This window comes from Stegodyphus dumicola, chromosome 5 (genome assembly GCF_044657685.1).
Source record: "Stegodyphus dumicola isolate Sdum_Otavi_A_Nest chromosome 5, ASM4465768v1".
NCBI lineage: Eukaryota > Metazoa > Arthropoda > Arachnida > Araneae > Eresidae > Stegodyphus > Stegodyphus dumicola.
This window is the reverse complement of record NC_140772.1, coordinates 148161894-148178258: the sequence shown is the minus strand read 5'-3', so window position 1 is coordinate 148178258 and position 16365 is coordinate 148161894. Positions and strand designations below refer to the sequence as shown.

Below are 16365 nucleotides of genomic sequence, written 5' to 3'. Positions count from 1 at the left end.
AATACAAAATAATATACAGCCACAGATATTTTTCCAAATTCCCCCCTTTTCCGATTGAAGAACCGTAATTCGTCCATTAATATCACATGACATATCCCATGATCTCTCATTTCCCTCACACAAAATAATGCGTAATCGGAACTGAGTACTGCTCACATTATTACCAAAGTCCCAGGTAGTAAACTTTATCGCCTCCAAAATGTCGCCAAACTACCAGTTACCATATTCTAAAGATCAGCCAAAAGGGGTTTTGCATAATGTAATTATATCTCCATCTCCTGCACTCACAAAAATGTTTCAGCAATAAAGAAACTAAACGCAATAAGTCTATAAATGTACATACTCCCGTCCCTTAAAAATAACGGTGAATCTTTACATTATGGTAACTTGGCAATTTTTTGGCGAAAATTTGGCGACCAACCCTGCAACAGCAACCTGCTCTAGAACATTTATGGAACAAAAATGCTTAATCATGACCAAGATTAGGTGCGAAATTGGGAGAAAGTGCAGAATCGTAAACTCCTTGCCGCGTTTTTAAGAATCGCACATACAAGATATCCATGTACACGTCGACCTATTTTCACTTAAAAAAAGTCCCAGAATTGCACAAAAATGGCATTGCGCACACTCTTGACTTTATCTATGTACACATCAACCTATTTTCACTTAAAAAGTCAAAGAAAATTGACAAAAATCCAATTGTTTTTACGCTTGTAAAAAGCGCCAAACAAATAAGTGGGCGTTTCTGCACTTCACCCGCGAAATTGTTTCTAAGAGCTTGTTAGCTAAAATCATGATCGGAATTTTCCGGAAAATGTCACATTACATCTCTCATGATCTCTCATTTCTCCGAGACAAAATAATCTCTGATTCGAACTGTGCACTTCTCAGATTATTGCTAAAGTCATAGCTAGTAACCTTTATCGCCTTACCAAAATGTCGCCAAACTACCTGTTACCATATTCTAAAGATTAGCCAAAATAACTTTTCCCACTTAAAATGCCTTAGAAATACTACGTATTGCATAGGGTTGCAAATATAAATATATTTTTAAAAAAATGGGAAATTTTAATTTGACATACTCCATAGTGTTTATAGTAAAAAAAAATAGTTTAAAAAACACTAACGATATTAATCTTATTTATAACATATTTAAAGATGTCGCAAATAAAGATGGCTGCATAAGTGCAGCCTAATGTTTAAAAAATATGCATATTACTAGTAATTCAAAATACACCACCATGAAGAAAGGCTTAGAATTTGTGCTATGCGCAGACCTTGCAAATAATACACATTACCATCATACGTAAATCATGTGCCCATGACACCACCTAGAAGCCCTACAAAAGAGGAGAACAGTTGGTTGTTTCAAGCACTGTTTTTTTTTTTTTTTCCCCCTCCACTGTTCCTTAACAAGGGAAGTTACAGAATACTTTATAATAAAAAAATAAAAAAAAAAAAAAAAAAACAAGAATTTCAGCAAGGTTCTAAATTTGACATGGTTTATAGAGAAAGTAGATTAGCTTTTCAAGATATAAACACATATTTTGTATCAAATCAAACCACAATGATACAAATATGAAATTGGCAAATAATGGAGGAAGAGATCAACCAAAAGGAAGCTTTGTACCAACCTCATCACACCAGTGAATAAGAAGACAGGTATTTAGTACATGTGGGAACACCAGATTAGACCGCGACATCAAAATAAACGGTGCAATACCAAGTCCAAGATCCAGACTCATTGGAACTTTTGCAATTATAGATTTGGGATTTTTATTAGATCATCAGTTTCAATCTGGTAAGATGGCATGTAGAAATTATAATTAATTAAGAATGTGAAATAATGAAGCATAGTCAACATAAAGCTTACCTAGCATTCACTATACACTATTGCCGCTTTATCATGAGGTTGCTGGCTAAAGACATTTCATTATAATTTGTCTTGCTTCTATAGCTCGCTGAATTTAAGCACATTTCTATAACATGCTTATGTATATTTGTTATTTAATATACTTAATTTCCTATACATGCTTAAGCCTTATCTGAATCTTAAATAAATAAATTATTCCCACATATACTTGAGACTTATCCAGGGCTGGTGGCAGAGCAGGATTTACATATAAGCTACACAAACTACAGCTTAGGGCTCCCACTTTCTTGGGGGGAAGGGTGGAAATTTAAATATATTATAACAGACTTATAAAGGGCCCCATAATCTCAAATAGCTTAGGGTCTTATCAAGTCTAAATCTGGCTCTGGCTGGTGCTACACATTTTGTGGCCTAATGCAGTCTTTGTAGGTCCCAAATTCAGCTGCCAAGCACTTCTCTAAATTCTAAAAATTTTGCTGCCCTGAACTTTATGCAGTGCTTTTCCCAAATTCTAAGGATTTTGTCATCCTTTAATTTTGCTGCTCTGTGCTTTTCTAAATTGTAAAAATTTTGCCACCCAGTGCAGCTACATCAGCTCAGGCATTCATCCTGGGCTTATCTGAATAAGAAATCAATTGTTCTCAATTTAAACAGTGCTAAATGTAATCCTTTGAACACTTGCAAAATCTATTTTTTACATACTGAAAGAAATTTCTGTTAAGTTTCTCCTTGTCAACACCTAACAATGGAGTTAGCTGAAGTCTGTAATCATCGCAAAGCATAATGTCAAGATAAAAGGTTACCATACTCTTTGATAATCAGAGAGTCACTTCACTGTGTCCCTCTGCCCCAAAAAATTTGTAAGACTTTGCACATGTGATATGATGTAATATTGGCTTTACCAGCATAACAATAAGTTTGAGTCTGATGCCTAAGATGAACACGTGTCTTCTAAATTAACCAGTTTACCTAAATCCATACAGTTATAGAAGGCAAATGCCTTAAAAGAAAATACATTTACGACTTAAGATATACTTTTCCGAAAAAACACACATACATTGTCTAATCAATCATATCCTTTCTCTGATTGCTACTTGTAGTTTACAGCTTTTTTTTAAACTGCATTTGCCTCTGTTCTCCCAATACATTAGCTTTTCTTAAATTAAATAATCTGTTCAAACCTTTGACACTTCAAACAATATTTTTGTAATCATAAATCTAATATTTTATAGTCTACCTTGAATGTTATCGTTAGCCATTTATTTCTGGGTTTATTTTGTCACGACTATATATGCATAATTATAAAACACTGAATATGTTCATAGTTTTAATATTTACAATGAAAAATAAACATATACAAAAATCAATATACCTTGCTATCTTTATTCACTTTGACAAATATCATGCCTTTTTCCGTCTCAAAAACATTTCCTTCACTTATGCACCCACCGCCTCTTGTTCCACTTGATTTTACTTTTGATAGGCCGAGAGCCGCTTTAAGTTTAGATTCCATTCTGGAAAATTATTTGTAAACTGAAACTACCATATCGCTTTACACATACAGAAATGGCAGAAGCATTAGCACAATTATCCTACATGCAAAAATATTCGAAAAAACCATATGCATTTATGTATTATTAAACTCTTGCAAATAAACTTTGTACTACATACATGATCTAATATCTTATCTTAAAAATCCAAGTTTCCCGATATCACCAAAATTGAAAATCAGCGTTGATCTAATTTAATATGAAGAAAATAAATCTACAGAATTCATAAAAAAATGCATTTATTAATAACTCCTTTGTCAAACGGTCATGTAAACAAAAATCCGTTATATTCAAAGTTTTTTGTTTTGCTGAAAAGCCGTTGCCATAAGCCATTTGAAACATTTATTGGTGATGTCATAGTGTTTAGTGAACCGTAGCGAATCTTTTTTCTTTTTTTTTGGGGGGGGGGGAAAGGCGGATTACTACCTTGGCGTAGTTTATCATTTTTATGCGTTGGCAACTTTTAAAAGTTTAGAAAGGAAAATGGGTTCCTTTTCTTATATATATATATATAAGGCGCGTAGCTAGGAGGGCACCCTGGCACGCTCCAAGGCCTTGCACCCTCCCACTTCACCACTACTTATGCTTAAAAACCATTTTTTTTTTTTAAATATTGCTTTCCATCTTCCCCAAAAGTTTATGCGATTAACGAAGAATGAACGTAAAGTCTACGATTCTCCATGTAGAAGTAAGATCAGGAAAAGTTGTCCTTCCTCAGCAAACAAGCGGCGGGAAAATGCTCCGAAAGTTATGTGACACTTTCAAGTCGTAAAGCTTTTGTTCTTTTACAGCTTTGTAAAGTCTTCCATATTCAGTCTCACTTTCCTTTTTGTGCAAAATGTATAATATTGCTGAACATTGCTAGTTTGCCATAGTTTCGAATATCAGAGACCGAGCTTTTATGGTTTAAAGGAAAATACAAACCACTTTCCCTCAGAAAGTCCTCCACAAATGGGATGGCATCCTTTCCCTAGTTATATCTATGGAAACAGATAACCTTTGCATGCTTTTCTGTACTGATTTAAACAAATAGTAGTAAGCATATATGAAATACTGATTATAATGATAAAAATTTTATGCAATTGTAAGATCATAAACATCGTCGGCATCAAGCCGAAATCACGAATCAACAACATTCCTTTCCGAAGGAAATAATTTTATCGGCATGAGCTTTAGTCATGACCTTTATCGATGTTCTGCGCATAGTCCTAACATGTTTATCAAAAACAAATGCATTTTACTTTTTGGTCATAGTGCAGAACAGAAGAATAGCAGAAAAAAATTCAATATTATTATTAAAGGGTACCACCGTTGTCCTCGGATAGAAATGCGAAAATACTGTTCAATTTTTCTGGTTCATTTACATCATATAATACTTCAGATTCATGGCCTGAAATTTTAAAATGATAGTTACTCGTTTTCAAATTCTATAGTGTAGAACATCGATTTTTGCAAAATTTTTAAAACTGCTTTTTTTTGCAGTTTATAGCATCTATTCCTTTTTAAGAAAAAAAAAGTAAACATTTTAAAATAACATAAAACGTAGGCACATAATCTTTGCTCTCTTCCTCTGTTTAAGAACGAAGGAGTCTCGACGAATAGATCCAAGACATTTTACTAAATTGCGGGAATCATCATTTTAGGAGCTCCAATAAGCCCTTGGGGATAAACTTTGAGAGTTACGGTCAATTTGATCATGAGAAAGTGAAAAGTAGCGGATCAGATCTAACGCCATCGAAACTTATGTTTTTCCTACAAATTTTGCTGTGTCGTGCTACTAGCAATAATGCTTTAACTTGTGTTGAATTAATATAAATTACTTAAGGCGGTTTGTTGACAAATGTCTGCCTATCCGTTCAACATAAGCAAATTTAGCCCTTTATTATCTCATAAAAAATGTATTGCCGTACTGAAAAAGTCTGCTGCTGCATAGAATATATCCTCGAAATTCTGCTGAATTAAAAAAAATAGCATACTTTACCATGTTATAAATAAATATTTGCCGAAAATCACTTTTAGTTTTTTAGCATTTTTTGATTAGCATCAGTATTTCGGCAGATAGTTAATTTTCATTTTGGGGTAATATTAAATTTTTCTGCATTAAAATGGTTAATATTTTTATCTTAGGAAACGAAGTAACATTTACAGATTCACCATAACACGTTTCATTCATCAAAATATTATTTCTACAGCACAAAATGTGCACATACATAGATTATATTCAAATACTTTGCTAACCTAAAGGTTTCGGTAACGTCATTGCATCTTTCGCCAAGTAGGAAATTTGGCGAATTTTTTTCACGCCTGTGTTGTAGATCGTCTGCAGAGTTGAACAGGTTTCGAATGTATATAGCCCCCTGCAAAAAGCAATTTAGGAGGATAAAACGTTGAAAGCTTTCATTAGCCAATCAAGATAACAAAACATTGAACGCTTTCAATAGCCATCTGCAGAGTCTGGAAACCATAACGAGTTTGTGCATTCAACGAAAAATTTCTCAAAAGCAATGTTTGCCTCTCCGCTAAATATAATTCAAATGATTAATTATTTGACTAATACTATTAATAAATATTCAGCTAAGGATTATGCGAGAACGTGGAAAGATCATTCGATATTTTTTCAGAGAGCGCTAGAGATATCTTTAAAACTGCCTCAGTTACCAATTTTGAACCATTATACGTAAAATCCTGAACACTGAACTGATATTTACATGGAGTAATTTATAGAACTTTATCATAGAAAAGAATGCGTTCAAATTATACTCATATTTTTTTAATAATCTCATTATATATTAGGTCAACACTTCATTGAATGCATTGAAATTAAGTATAATTAAAACGGATTTAAAATAATGTTCAAATATTAGGTACAGTGTGTTATTTTATATAAAGATTTGTTAAAGTAAATTTTGCCCCTTCAATATTTCAATATTTTTCTTGCATCACGTAGTATAATTTATTTCATCGCCGGAAGGATGGCATAATTGGAAATTAAGGAACTTCTCGAGAGATAAATCGTGAAATTCGGAGAATATTTCGCAGCCGAGGATTTTCACTTACACTTTCTTTCTATGAATCTGTTAGGTAACGACGCATTAAGTTATATTTATTTTCAAACAATCAAGCTTTGCCAGTGTTAACAGAATCGTTACAAGAGATCAAGATCTTGATTTAAGCTGATAGTATAATTATACGCCCCACAGATTTTTTTATTTGGTATCTGTTATCATCATTGGTTTGGTTATTTATTTCATTACGGAAAAACACACAAGGGCTATCTGCATAAATGGAGGGATGCCTTCGTTGAGGACTTTTCTAAGTGAAACTGGCTTGTACCATGCTATACATAGGAAAAATCACGAAATCACCCATGCAATCAGACCATTCGCTGCTATTCGAACCCCGCTCGGTCGTCGGTGACCTAATTTACTATCATGTAACGTGGTTTGTATTCGAAAATTAATTGTTCAAGGATGCCGGCAAATATTAAAAGCATTTTAACATTGGAAACCATTCTCGAAACTTCAATACAGTATAAATCAGAAAAATTCGTGATTTTTTTTATTTATTATGTGGCAAAATTACGAAAAATTCTTAAAATTTGCGGAAATTCGCTCAGTAAAAAATTGGGTCTTGCGGAAAAATTCAAACAATGAATAACAACTTTACTTTGTAGGTATTTTGTTTGCTTTGTCAGCTCTTTGATTGTAAATCATCAAATAATAATTAATGGTAAAGCAAATGAAATATTTTTACCTAGGTAAGCATACTTATCTAAATTTCAATGATTATTTCGGCTTGTCGCTGTACGTATTAGATGTAAATAGGTGTGAACATGATCTCAATACGGTTTCATCAATTTTTTAAGATATTGTTGCGTTTTGCGGCTTCGTATATTTGGAGTAATTGATGATCACGTGATGAAGGATGAAAAATAGGAGCAATTTGTAATAGTTTCAGAATAATTTTTTAAACTTCATTAATGTTATTCCAATTAAAACCCTGCATTTTTAATTGAAACTGTTTCTTGTTCTGTTTGTAGCTTTTAAACATTACGTTGGACTGGATTATTTTGGCTACGGCAAAGCATATGAAAGCAGTTTGCCTAAAGAAAGGAATGTCTTCATGAGAAGACTTCTAAGTGGAACTGGCTCGTATCCATATTACGCGTGGGGAAAATCACGAAACCTCCCATGCAGGAACTTCTTTGGGGATTTGAACAATGGTCGATCTAGCAATTTTCAGCTATTTTAACGTTTGGGCGCGAACGGGTTTTGATAATTGTTTTAATTACTAAAGAAATGCCAGGCCATCGACCATCAGGTCATTAGACGAGCTTTACAATACTTTTAACAATGCAATAAAAATTATTTAGTGCAGAACACTCGCACAGATAAGCATCAGTCACGCCTTTTCTGGAGTCATACATCACGTATTCAGGGGAATTATTCAGTTAAAATCGAAATAGATTGCTATCTGATGACATTGAGGTTAATTTTAAGACAATCATATCTGCTCAAAAATCCAAAGTGTTCCACAGCGGCAGATCCAGAACACTGCAAGCACACTCGAGGGCCTCCAACAGCGATCGCTGGTTGCAATTCGATAATGAAGGGAGTATATAAAAGTGGAAATAGATTTCAGAGTTCAAATCCTAGGTTATTTTCATTCTGTATGCTCTGCAGTGGGTGGAATTTATAATAATTTTAATTTATAATAATTTTAATAAGTTAATTTAACCATGCAACCATGTTACACAGAAAAGAGTGGAAAGGAGGAAGGAAAAAAGATGGAGATAAACTGTAATCCTTGAACGAATAACGAATGAAAATTAGATAAATATAAAAATCAAACAAACATTATTAAAAAAATTAGACAAAATTGTAAAAGGTTTATCTCAGGTATAATTTTATTGTTTGCTTCTCTTCGAGTATGAGCGCAAAATGAAAAGAATTGTAAAAAGCGCTTTCTGTAGGTCAGTTCTCAGTTCATAAAAAAAAAAAAAAAAAAAAAAAAAAAAACCACTTTCCTCTTTATGGGTTAGATACTTTACACAGCTGGTAAAAGTATATCAGTTGTCAATCTATTTCTCATTTTGGAAGAGGAGGTAAGGGCAAACAAAGAAGCTTTTAGCGTAAGGGAGAGCGTAGGTACTCCATGCAGGTAAGAATGAAAGGAGGGGCCCAACCCCGCACTATGTTTGATACTTGTTAGTTCGGCTGGCGTCAGCGCGATATGACGAGTGAAGAACTGCTCCTAGGCTTTGATCTCTAGATTTTTTCTTTGCATCCAGAGCTTCCTTTACAGCGCTTTCATAGTATTTCCACACACGACAGTTTCATACAAATCGAAAACCGGGACACTTCAGCATAAAACAAACATTCATTGTTGAATGAATAATAGAAATTTTTATAGTTTAGTGACATTTTCCTGAAAAATCACATCTTGGTTATTTTTCGATAACTTGCAATAGCGATTTTGCGGTAACTTTAAAATTGTACACATCTTTCGACACCCTTGATTCGCTACTTTTATTTTATGTTACAAACACCAAAATGTTTTAAATAAAATACACATACACAGATCGTATTTTATTCTCGAGTGTCAAGACGTATTCATTAAGACGTCAACATCTTTTTACTCGACTTCTGATAAGGAACGGGTGGGGGAGAAAGAGTAGGGTGGAAGGAGTGTGGGAGGCGGAAAAAAGAGAGTAAGGTCTGCACTAGCGGCGGCGAAAAAATTGGGGGTTGGCAAGTTCAGTGTCGTTATAAGATGTCGCCGCGAGTGGTAAACCGCAGAGCCAGTTTAGCGTGAATGAGTCAATTAAGGCGTGACCTTCGAGAGCAAGGCCTTACAGCTCAGTGACGTAGAGCGCGTGACGTCAGTACAGAGCGTGCACCCTTCTTTGGGTTTGAGGGCAGCGTTGGGTCAAAGGTTATTGTTAGTCGCCATTGCTACGAGAGAAGTGGTTGAACTGCAATTATTGACCTAAAATCTTGGTATATACCGTGCTTTTTTCGTAGTCGGACACTTTAAATTTGAGTTTTCTTGCAATTTGTGAGTTGTTCTAGAAACAATATAATGTCTTACATGTGTTCAGTGCCGCGATGCAACTGAAATTACAATACATATTTTCGCTTTTCCTGTTGATGCAGATGTGAGTGGATACGTGCAATAAATCGGAAGGACTTCATTCGGACTAAAAACAGCAGGGTGAGGTTTCATTACTATGATTTTATTGATATTTAAAGAAAACTAGATTAAATATTCGATGCGTTTACTATGTCTATTTTTAAAGCTAAAATGATTTCTACTGAAAAACTAGTGTAAAATATTAAAAAAGTAAACAATAACTAGTGTAAAATATAAAAGCAAACAATAAACTAATTAAGTCCATACTACTACAGGATTATTTAATGTATTGTAAATTTTGTTTCATGTATTGCTGAAACGCTGTGCATTATGATTATATATTAATCATATAACATTAAATGATTTGTAATATCTAATTACTTCAGTTTTATTTTTAATGTACTTGTCATTATAGATTTAAAAGTAATAATGTTTTTCATTTAAAAATTCAAATTTGTGTTATCATTTTTTTAAACTTTTTTGTCATATTTTCAAAATTTTTGTGAAAATTGTAATTAATATTATATTTTTAAAAATATATAAACAAAACTTGAAAACAATATTGTTACACCAGTTGCTTATAAAGCTTAGACTTTTTCTCCCCTAAAATTTTGCTGTTACGTTTTTTAAATTAAACTTCATACATTAGCAAAATGCTATATTTTTTAAAAGCTATAGAGTATATGATGTTTTAAATGGATGCAATAGAATAAACAATTAAAAAAGATTAAATATACTGGGAGAATGAAGTGCTTTTGCAAGGGACGTCCGGTATCCTATATTATCATTGCACTTTCCTGATCTGATATAGGCTTTACCACGTGTGCTTCGGTAACGAGATGTGGGAACCTCGGCTAACTGCTTTGCATATTTTAAATTTTAAAACGTAATTCTGAAGTGTGTTCCTTTCAAAATGTTGTCTATTAAATTTTCAGAGAATTATTATTTTTTCCCCTTTACAATTCCTTAAGGATACACATAATTAATCCAAAGAATCAAAACTCACACCTAGTTGCAGGCACAACTTTCGATCTAGAGAGCTACGAAATTAACTATTATGATCATAAACTCTAAAGTGGACATATCAAGATTTCGCTAAAGAGTAATATAGAATAGTAAGAATTCATATCGCAATTAAGAAATTGTTTAATAAAGACAGTCGGCAAAATTAAAGTAAAATGATTTTCTGCGACAGATTAAAAATAGATCTTTGCTTTTTATTCTGTAAGAATCTGGATCACTGTAAGTTTAATAATTATTTTAATAATAACAATAGCGCCATTTGACAGTTTAAAACAATGCTGACATTAAAAATAAATTTTAATATATTTATATCGTTAAATAAATTATGAAATATTCCTTTTTAATATTTAGTTTTGTTGGCAACTGACGTCGATTCCCCTAGCGCATGCGCATGATAAGCAAGTTCTCTGCTGCGTAATGCTTATACTTAGTAGGCAGTTAGCCAAAGTCAATGGTGAGTAATGCATGTAAGCGAGAAGGGCTAAGTGCTGTGTAATATCATGTTTCTACTCTGCTGTTCAACGTCTTCGTAGTTTAAATAAATGTTTGTTATGTACATAGAAGACGTCATTTTATTCTTCAAAGGTTATGGGCCCAGATAGCGCTTAACTGTGCAGAGCAACTACCATTGTTAAATTCTTTCGGCAAGCCAAGCTGCGTCGACTGAAATGAAAATGGCGACGACTAATACAGGGTCAATTGAAAAGTTAAACAAGGACAACTTTGACACGTGGAAGTTGCAAATGGAAGCAATACTGATTAAAAATGATCATTGGGACTATGTAACTGGGAAAATTCCGAAACCAGAACCTGGTGGAGAAGAATTTGCTAAATGGAAAACTACTGACCAAAAGGCACGAGCGGATATAATCCTATCCATCTTACCCAGTGAACTTCCACAAGTAAAGAATTGTATAACATCTCACGAACTGTGGGGTAAATTGCATTCTATTTACGAGTCGAAGGGACCAGCTAGAAAGGCCACAATTCTAAAAAAATTGCTTTTTACAAAAATGAGTGATTCTAAACAAATGACTGTTCATCTAAATGATTTTTTCATTCTTGTGGACAAACTTAAAGAAATGGAAATAAACATTGCGGATGATTTGCTTACAATATTGCTTTTATATAGCATACCGGACTCTTATGAAAGCTTTCGAATAGCAATCGAATCTCGTGATGAACTGCCTTCTCCAGAAATGCTGAAAATTAAACTGTTGGAAGAAGCTAACGCTCGCAAAAATAAAGATTCAACGTTTTCTGAACCACAACATGCGTGCTATTTAAAATATCGGAAGTATACTCAACGACCGGTTCCTAAACCGAAACCAGATAAATCTGCAAACCGAAGACAGTATCCAGTTAACTACAGATGCAACTTCTGCCATATCTATGGGCATAGAGCATCGGAATGTATGAAGAAAAATAAAGAAACTAAAAGCAAACGCCTCAGTGAAACTGCGATGTCTGCAGAATATCAGAATTCCTTGGAGCGAGAAAAAGCCGTAGCATGCACTAATAGTAATTCTAAAGACATTTTTTGTCTGGATAGTGGTGCAACATCGCATATGTGTAACAAAAAGGAACTGTTTCAAGAAATTCACGAGGTAGGTGATACTTATGTTAAATTAGCTGCTGATAAAACTGTTAAAGCTATTGGAAAAGGAACTGTTAAATTTAAAGTTCGCATAGGTTCTAAAACTGAAAATAAAAAATGTATTGTGTGTACCTGATTTGAAAAATAATTTAATCTCAGTGTCTAAAGTAACTGAAAATAATCTTTCAGTAATTTTCAAAGAAAAATGTGCTCAAATAATTAATTCTAATAACGAAATAGTAATTTTAGCTAAACGCGAAAATGATCTTTATTTTGTCATGCCAATATTTGAATCTGTATCAATTGCTAAAGAAATAGATCAGTGGCATATAAGATTTGGCCATTTAAATGAAAATGATCTTAAAAAACTTCAAATAAATAACATGGTTAGAGGTCTTTCTTTTTCTCAAAATGACTCTCTTTCTACTTGTAAGGTATGCATTTAGGGTAAACAAACCGCAACCCCTCTTCCCAAAGAATCTGAATATAGAAGTACTGAATTGTTGAATCTAATTCATTCTGATTTGTGTGGTCCCATGAGAATTAATCAATCGGTGGATCATTTTATTTCGCAACATTTATTGATGATAAATCTCGATATGTTCGTGTTTATTTTCTTAAATCTAAGGATGAGGTTAAAGAAGCTTTCAAAAATTTTAAAGCATCTTTTGAAAATAAACTTAACTCTAAAATCAGAATCCTGCGAACCGATAACGGGCTAGAATATTTAGGGAAAGACTTTAATAAATTTCTTAATGATGCGGGAATAAAACACGAAATGAGCGCTCCTTACACGCCAGCCCAGAATGGCGTCGCCGAAAGATTAAATCGCACTTTAGTTTCAATGGCGCGATGTTTGTTATTGCAATCCAATCTGCCTCAGAAATTCTGGGCCGAAGCCGTCAATACGGCTGCTTACATTCGAAATCGCTGCCCAACGCGAGGTTTAAAACACGAAATAAAAACACCTTATGAAGTGATGTTTGGCAGAGTACCTGCTGTCTCTCACTTCAGAACCTTTGGCCAAAAAGCATTTTCGCTAAATAAAAGGCCGGGAATAGGCAAATTTGATATTCGATCTAAAGAATGTATTTTTATTGGCTATTCTGATGAATCAAAAGCTTATAGACTTTGGGATCCCGAGGCATGTAAAGTGATAATAAGCAGAGACGTAAAATTTATTAATGAGTTTGAAAACTGCTGTAGTTATGACTCAGAGCAAGAAATAAATCTGCCTTTCGGAGAAAAAAATTATAAATAAAACATGTTGTGATGAATCATCACCTCTGGACGGTAGCGAGTCGCCACTTCACTCTGAAGCTGAAAGGGAAAGCGGAAGTGATTTAGATAGAGAATCAATGCTTCCTATCCTGATTAAAAGGGGGCCTGGTCGACCCAAGAAAATAAAATCAGGTTTGCCAGGAAGGCCTAAAAAGGAATATCACTATACAGTTGTAAATAAAAATGAACAAACTCAAAATGTTGTTGAGGAAAGCATTAATCCTACGGTGCAAGAAGCATTAAATGGACCATATGCTGAAAATTGGCATAATGCCATGCTGTTAGAATATAACTCGCTTGTTCAAGAAAAGGCTTGGGAATTAGTAAAAAGACCTGAAAACAAGAAAGTTATTGGTAGTAAATGGGTTCTTAAATTAAAATATAATCATGACGGCACTATCGAAAAATACAAAGCTAGGCTAGTTGCTAAAGGGTGCGCTCAAATCCCTGGTCTCGATTTCACTGAAAACTTTTCCCCTGTTGCTAGATTAAGTTCCATAAGAACAGTTTTAGCCTACGCAGTAGAACACAATCTCAAAGGTTACCAATTAGATTTTGTAATGGCCTATGTAAATGGAAATTTAGATGAAGAAATCTACATGGAAATTCCCGAAGGTTTTCGCGATGAAACTAATTCAGATAAAGTGTGTCTTTTAAAGAGATCATTATACGGTCTTAAACAGTCAGGACGTCAGTGGTACAAAAAGTTGGATGAAAAATTGAAATCTATGAAATTTAAATCTCTTAATTCAGATAATTGTGTTTATATTAAAAAGACGCCTAACAGTGAAACTATTATAATCGTTTATGTAGACGATCTTATCGTTTTTACCGATTCTCAGCAAACGTATGAAACAATTCGCGATAGTTTAGCTTCTGCTTTCAAAATGAAAGACTTGGGAAAATTACATTATTGCTTAGGAATAGAATTTTACCAAAATGAGAATTCAATTAAAATTTCTCAAAAGAAATACGTTGATGATATTTTAAATCGGTATAACATGCAAAATGCTAAATCTGTGTCTTCACCTATAGATAACAGCAAAAAATTATCAAAAGAAATGAGTCCTAAAAGCGTAAATGAAATCGCTGACATGAAAAATGTTCCATTTAGAAATCTGATCGGATCATTAATGTACCTTTCAGTAGCTACTAGGCCAGATATCACATACGCCGTGAATTTCTTAAGTCAACTTAACAACAATCCTGGAAAAGAACATTGGCATGCTGCGAAAAGAATACTTCGATATCTAAAGGGAACCCAAGATCAAGGACTAATTTATACGAAAACAGGAAAACCACTCATCGCCTTTGTGGATGCAGATTGGGCATCAAATGTCGATGATAGAAAATCTTACACCGGTTTTGTATATATATTAAGTGGTTCAGCTATAACCTGGGAATCACGAAAACAACGCAGTGTAGCTCTATCTTCAACGGAGGCGGAATATATGGCTCTGTCTGAGGCCGCCAAAGAAACTGTCTACCTACGTCGTTTCCTGAAGGAGCTGGGTTACAACATAGAACACCCAACAACAATATACTGCGACAATCAAGGAGCTCAGAAAATTACAAAGAACTCTGTGTTTCACTCCCGTACAAAGCACATAGACATTCGCCATCATTTTGTGCGTGAAGTGTATGAACGCGGTGAATTAGATGTAAAGTACATACCTACCAGTGAAATGGGAGCTGATGTGTTAACCAAACCCCTGACTCCTGTTAAACATCAAAACTGTTGTACAATTGTAGGATTGAATACTGTTTAATATGTATTTTGTTTTATTTTTCAGGAATAGGAGAATCAACGTCGAAAGGGGGTATGTTGGCAACCGACGTCGATTCCCCTAGCGCATGCGCATGATAAGCAAGTTCTCTGCTGCGTAATGCTTATACTTAGTAGGCAGTTAGCCAAAGTCAATGGTGAGTAATGCATGTAAGCGAGAAGGGCTAAGCGCTGTGTAATATCATGTTTCTACTCTGCTGTTCAACGTCTTCGTAGTTTAAATAAATGTTTGTTATGTACATAGAAGACGTCATTTTATTCTTCAAGTTTATTATAAAAGATCTTCTACACTAAAATTTGTTTAAACAATAAATGTAATAACCGAAAATGTTAGTTCTTTCATTTTATCGCCATACTGAAGAAAATTAAATATTATTTAGAAAAGTCTGGAAGAAAAAGTTGGTTCTTGTAAAATGCTCTTTTTTTATTCATATTTTTCATGTTTACATATGAATGAAAAATAATATGCAATGTTTCGTTTGCAGTTCGAAAGCTTAACATTTTCTCGTTATGGTGTTGGAAAGTTTATCCAATCTATGGAAAATAAAATGGGACTAATATAAATAATTATTGATCATCCAGGTGAAAATTTCTATCAAGTATTAAGAAAAATAAGCTCTTAAAGTCTGAAGTCTTAAAGCATGAATATATAATAAATAAATATCATGCTTTAAGACGTGATAGTATCATTTATTTAATGATCTCCTATTTACTTTACATCAGAATAACATAAAATTAGCTTTTCTGATAAATTAGCGCGCTGTGGGTTCACTAGCTTTGAATGCAGGAGAGAGATTTCTTCGCACTCCTCATCGTGACGTCACGAGAGAGCTGGACGGCCTGTTTCTCGAAGGTCACGATTAAGGTCGTAATTTTTATGTGGGTAGGATGTCACAAGGGAAACGATGTTTTTCTCTGGGATGTAGGGAGTGTCTGAGAGTCCTAATAAGGCTATTACTGTGGGTTTGTACTGAATAAAAGAAGTTGACCGCTAATCGTTTAATATACTCTTGAATAAGTTCGATTCGAAGGTCTCTGTGAATATAGATGTTTGGAATATATCAAGGAGCATTGATAATTTCTCGTAGAATTTTATTTTGTAAAATTTGTAATTGTTTAATAT

At 33.8% G+C, this 16365-nt stretch overlaps 1 protein-coding gene across 1 annotated transcript in view; it reads right to left on the bottom strand.

Moving 5' to 3' along the window:
• The window catches only part of LOC118205062 (ketosamine-3-kinase-like), an 82559-nt gene extending 78819 nt beyond the window's left edge, over positions 1-3740 (bottom strand). The window contains exons 1-2 of the mRNA XM_085817189.1: positions 3545-3740; positions 3246-3387 (exon numbers count right to left, since the gene is read on the bottom strand). Coding sequence (XP_085673315.1) covers positions 3246-3386 — 141 coding nt within the window. The 5' untranslated portion in view covers position 3387; positions 3545-3740. The remainder of the gene's footprint in view (positions 1-3245; positions 3388-3544) is intronic.
• Between the last annotated feature and the right edge of the window lie 12625 nt (positions 3741-16365).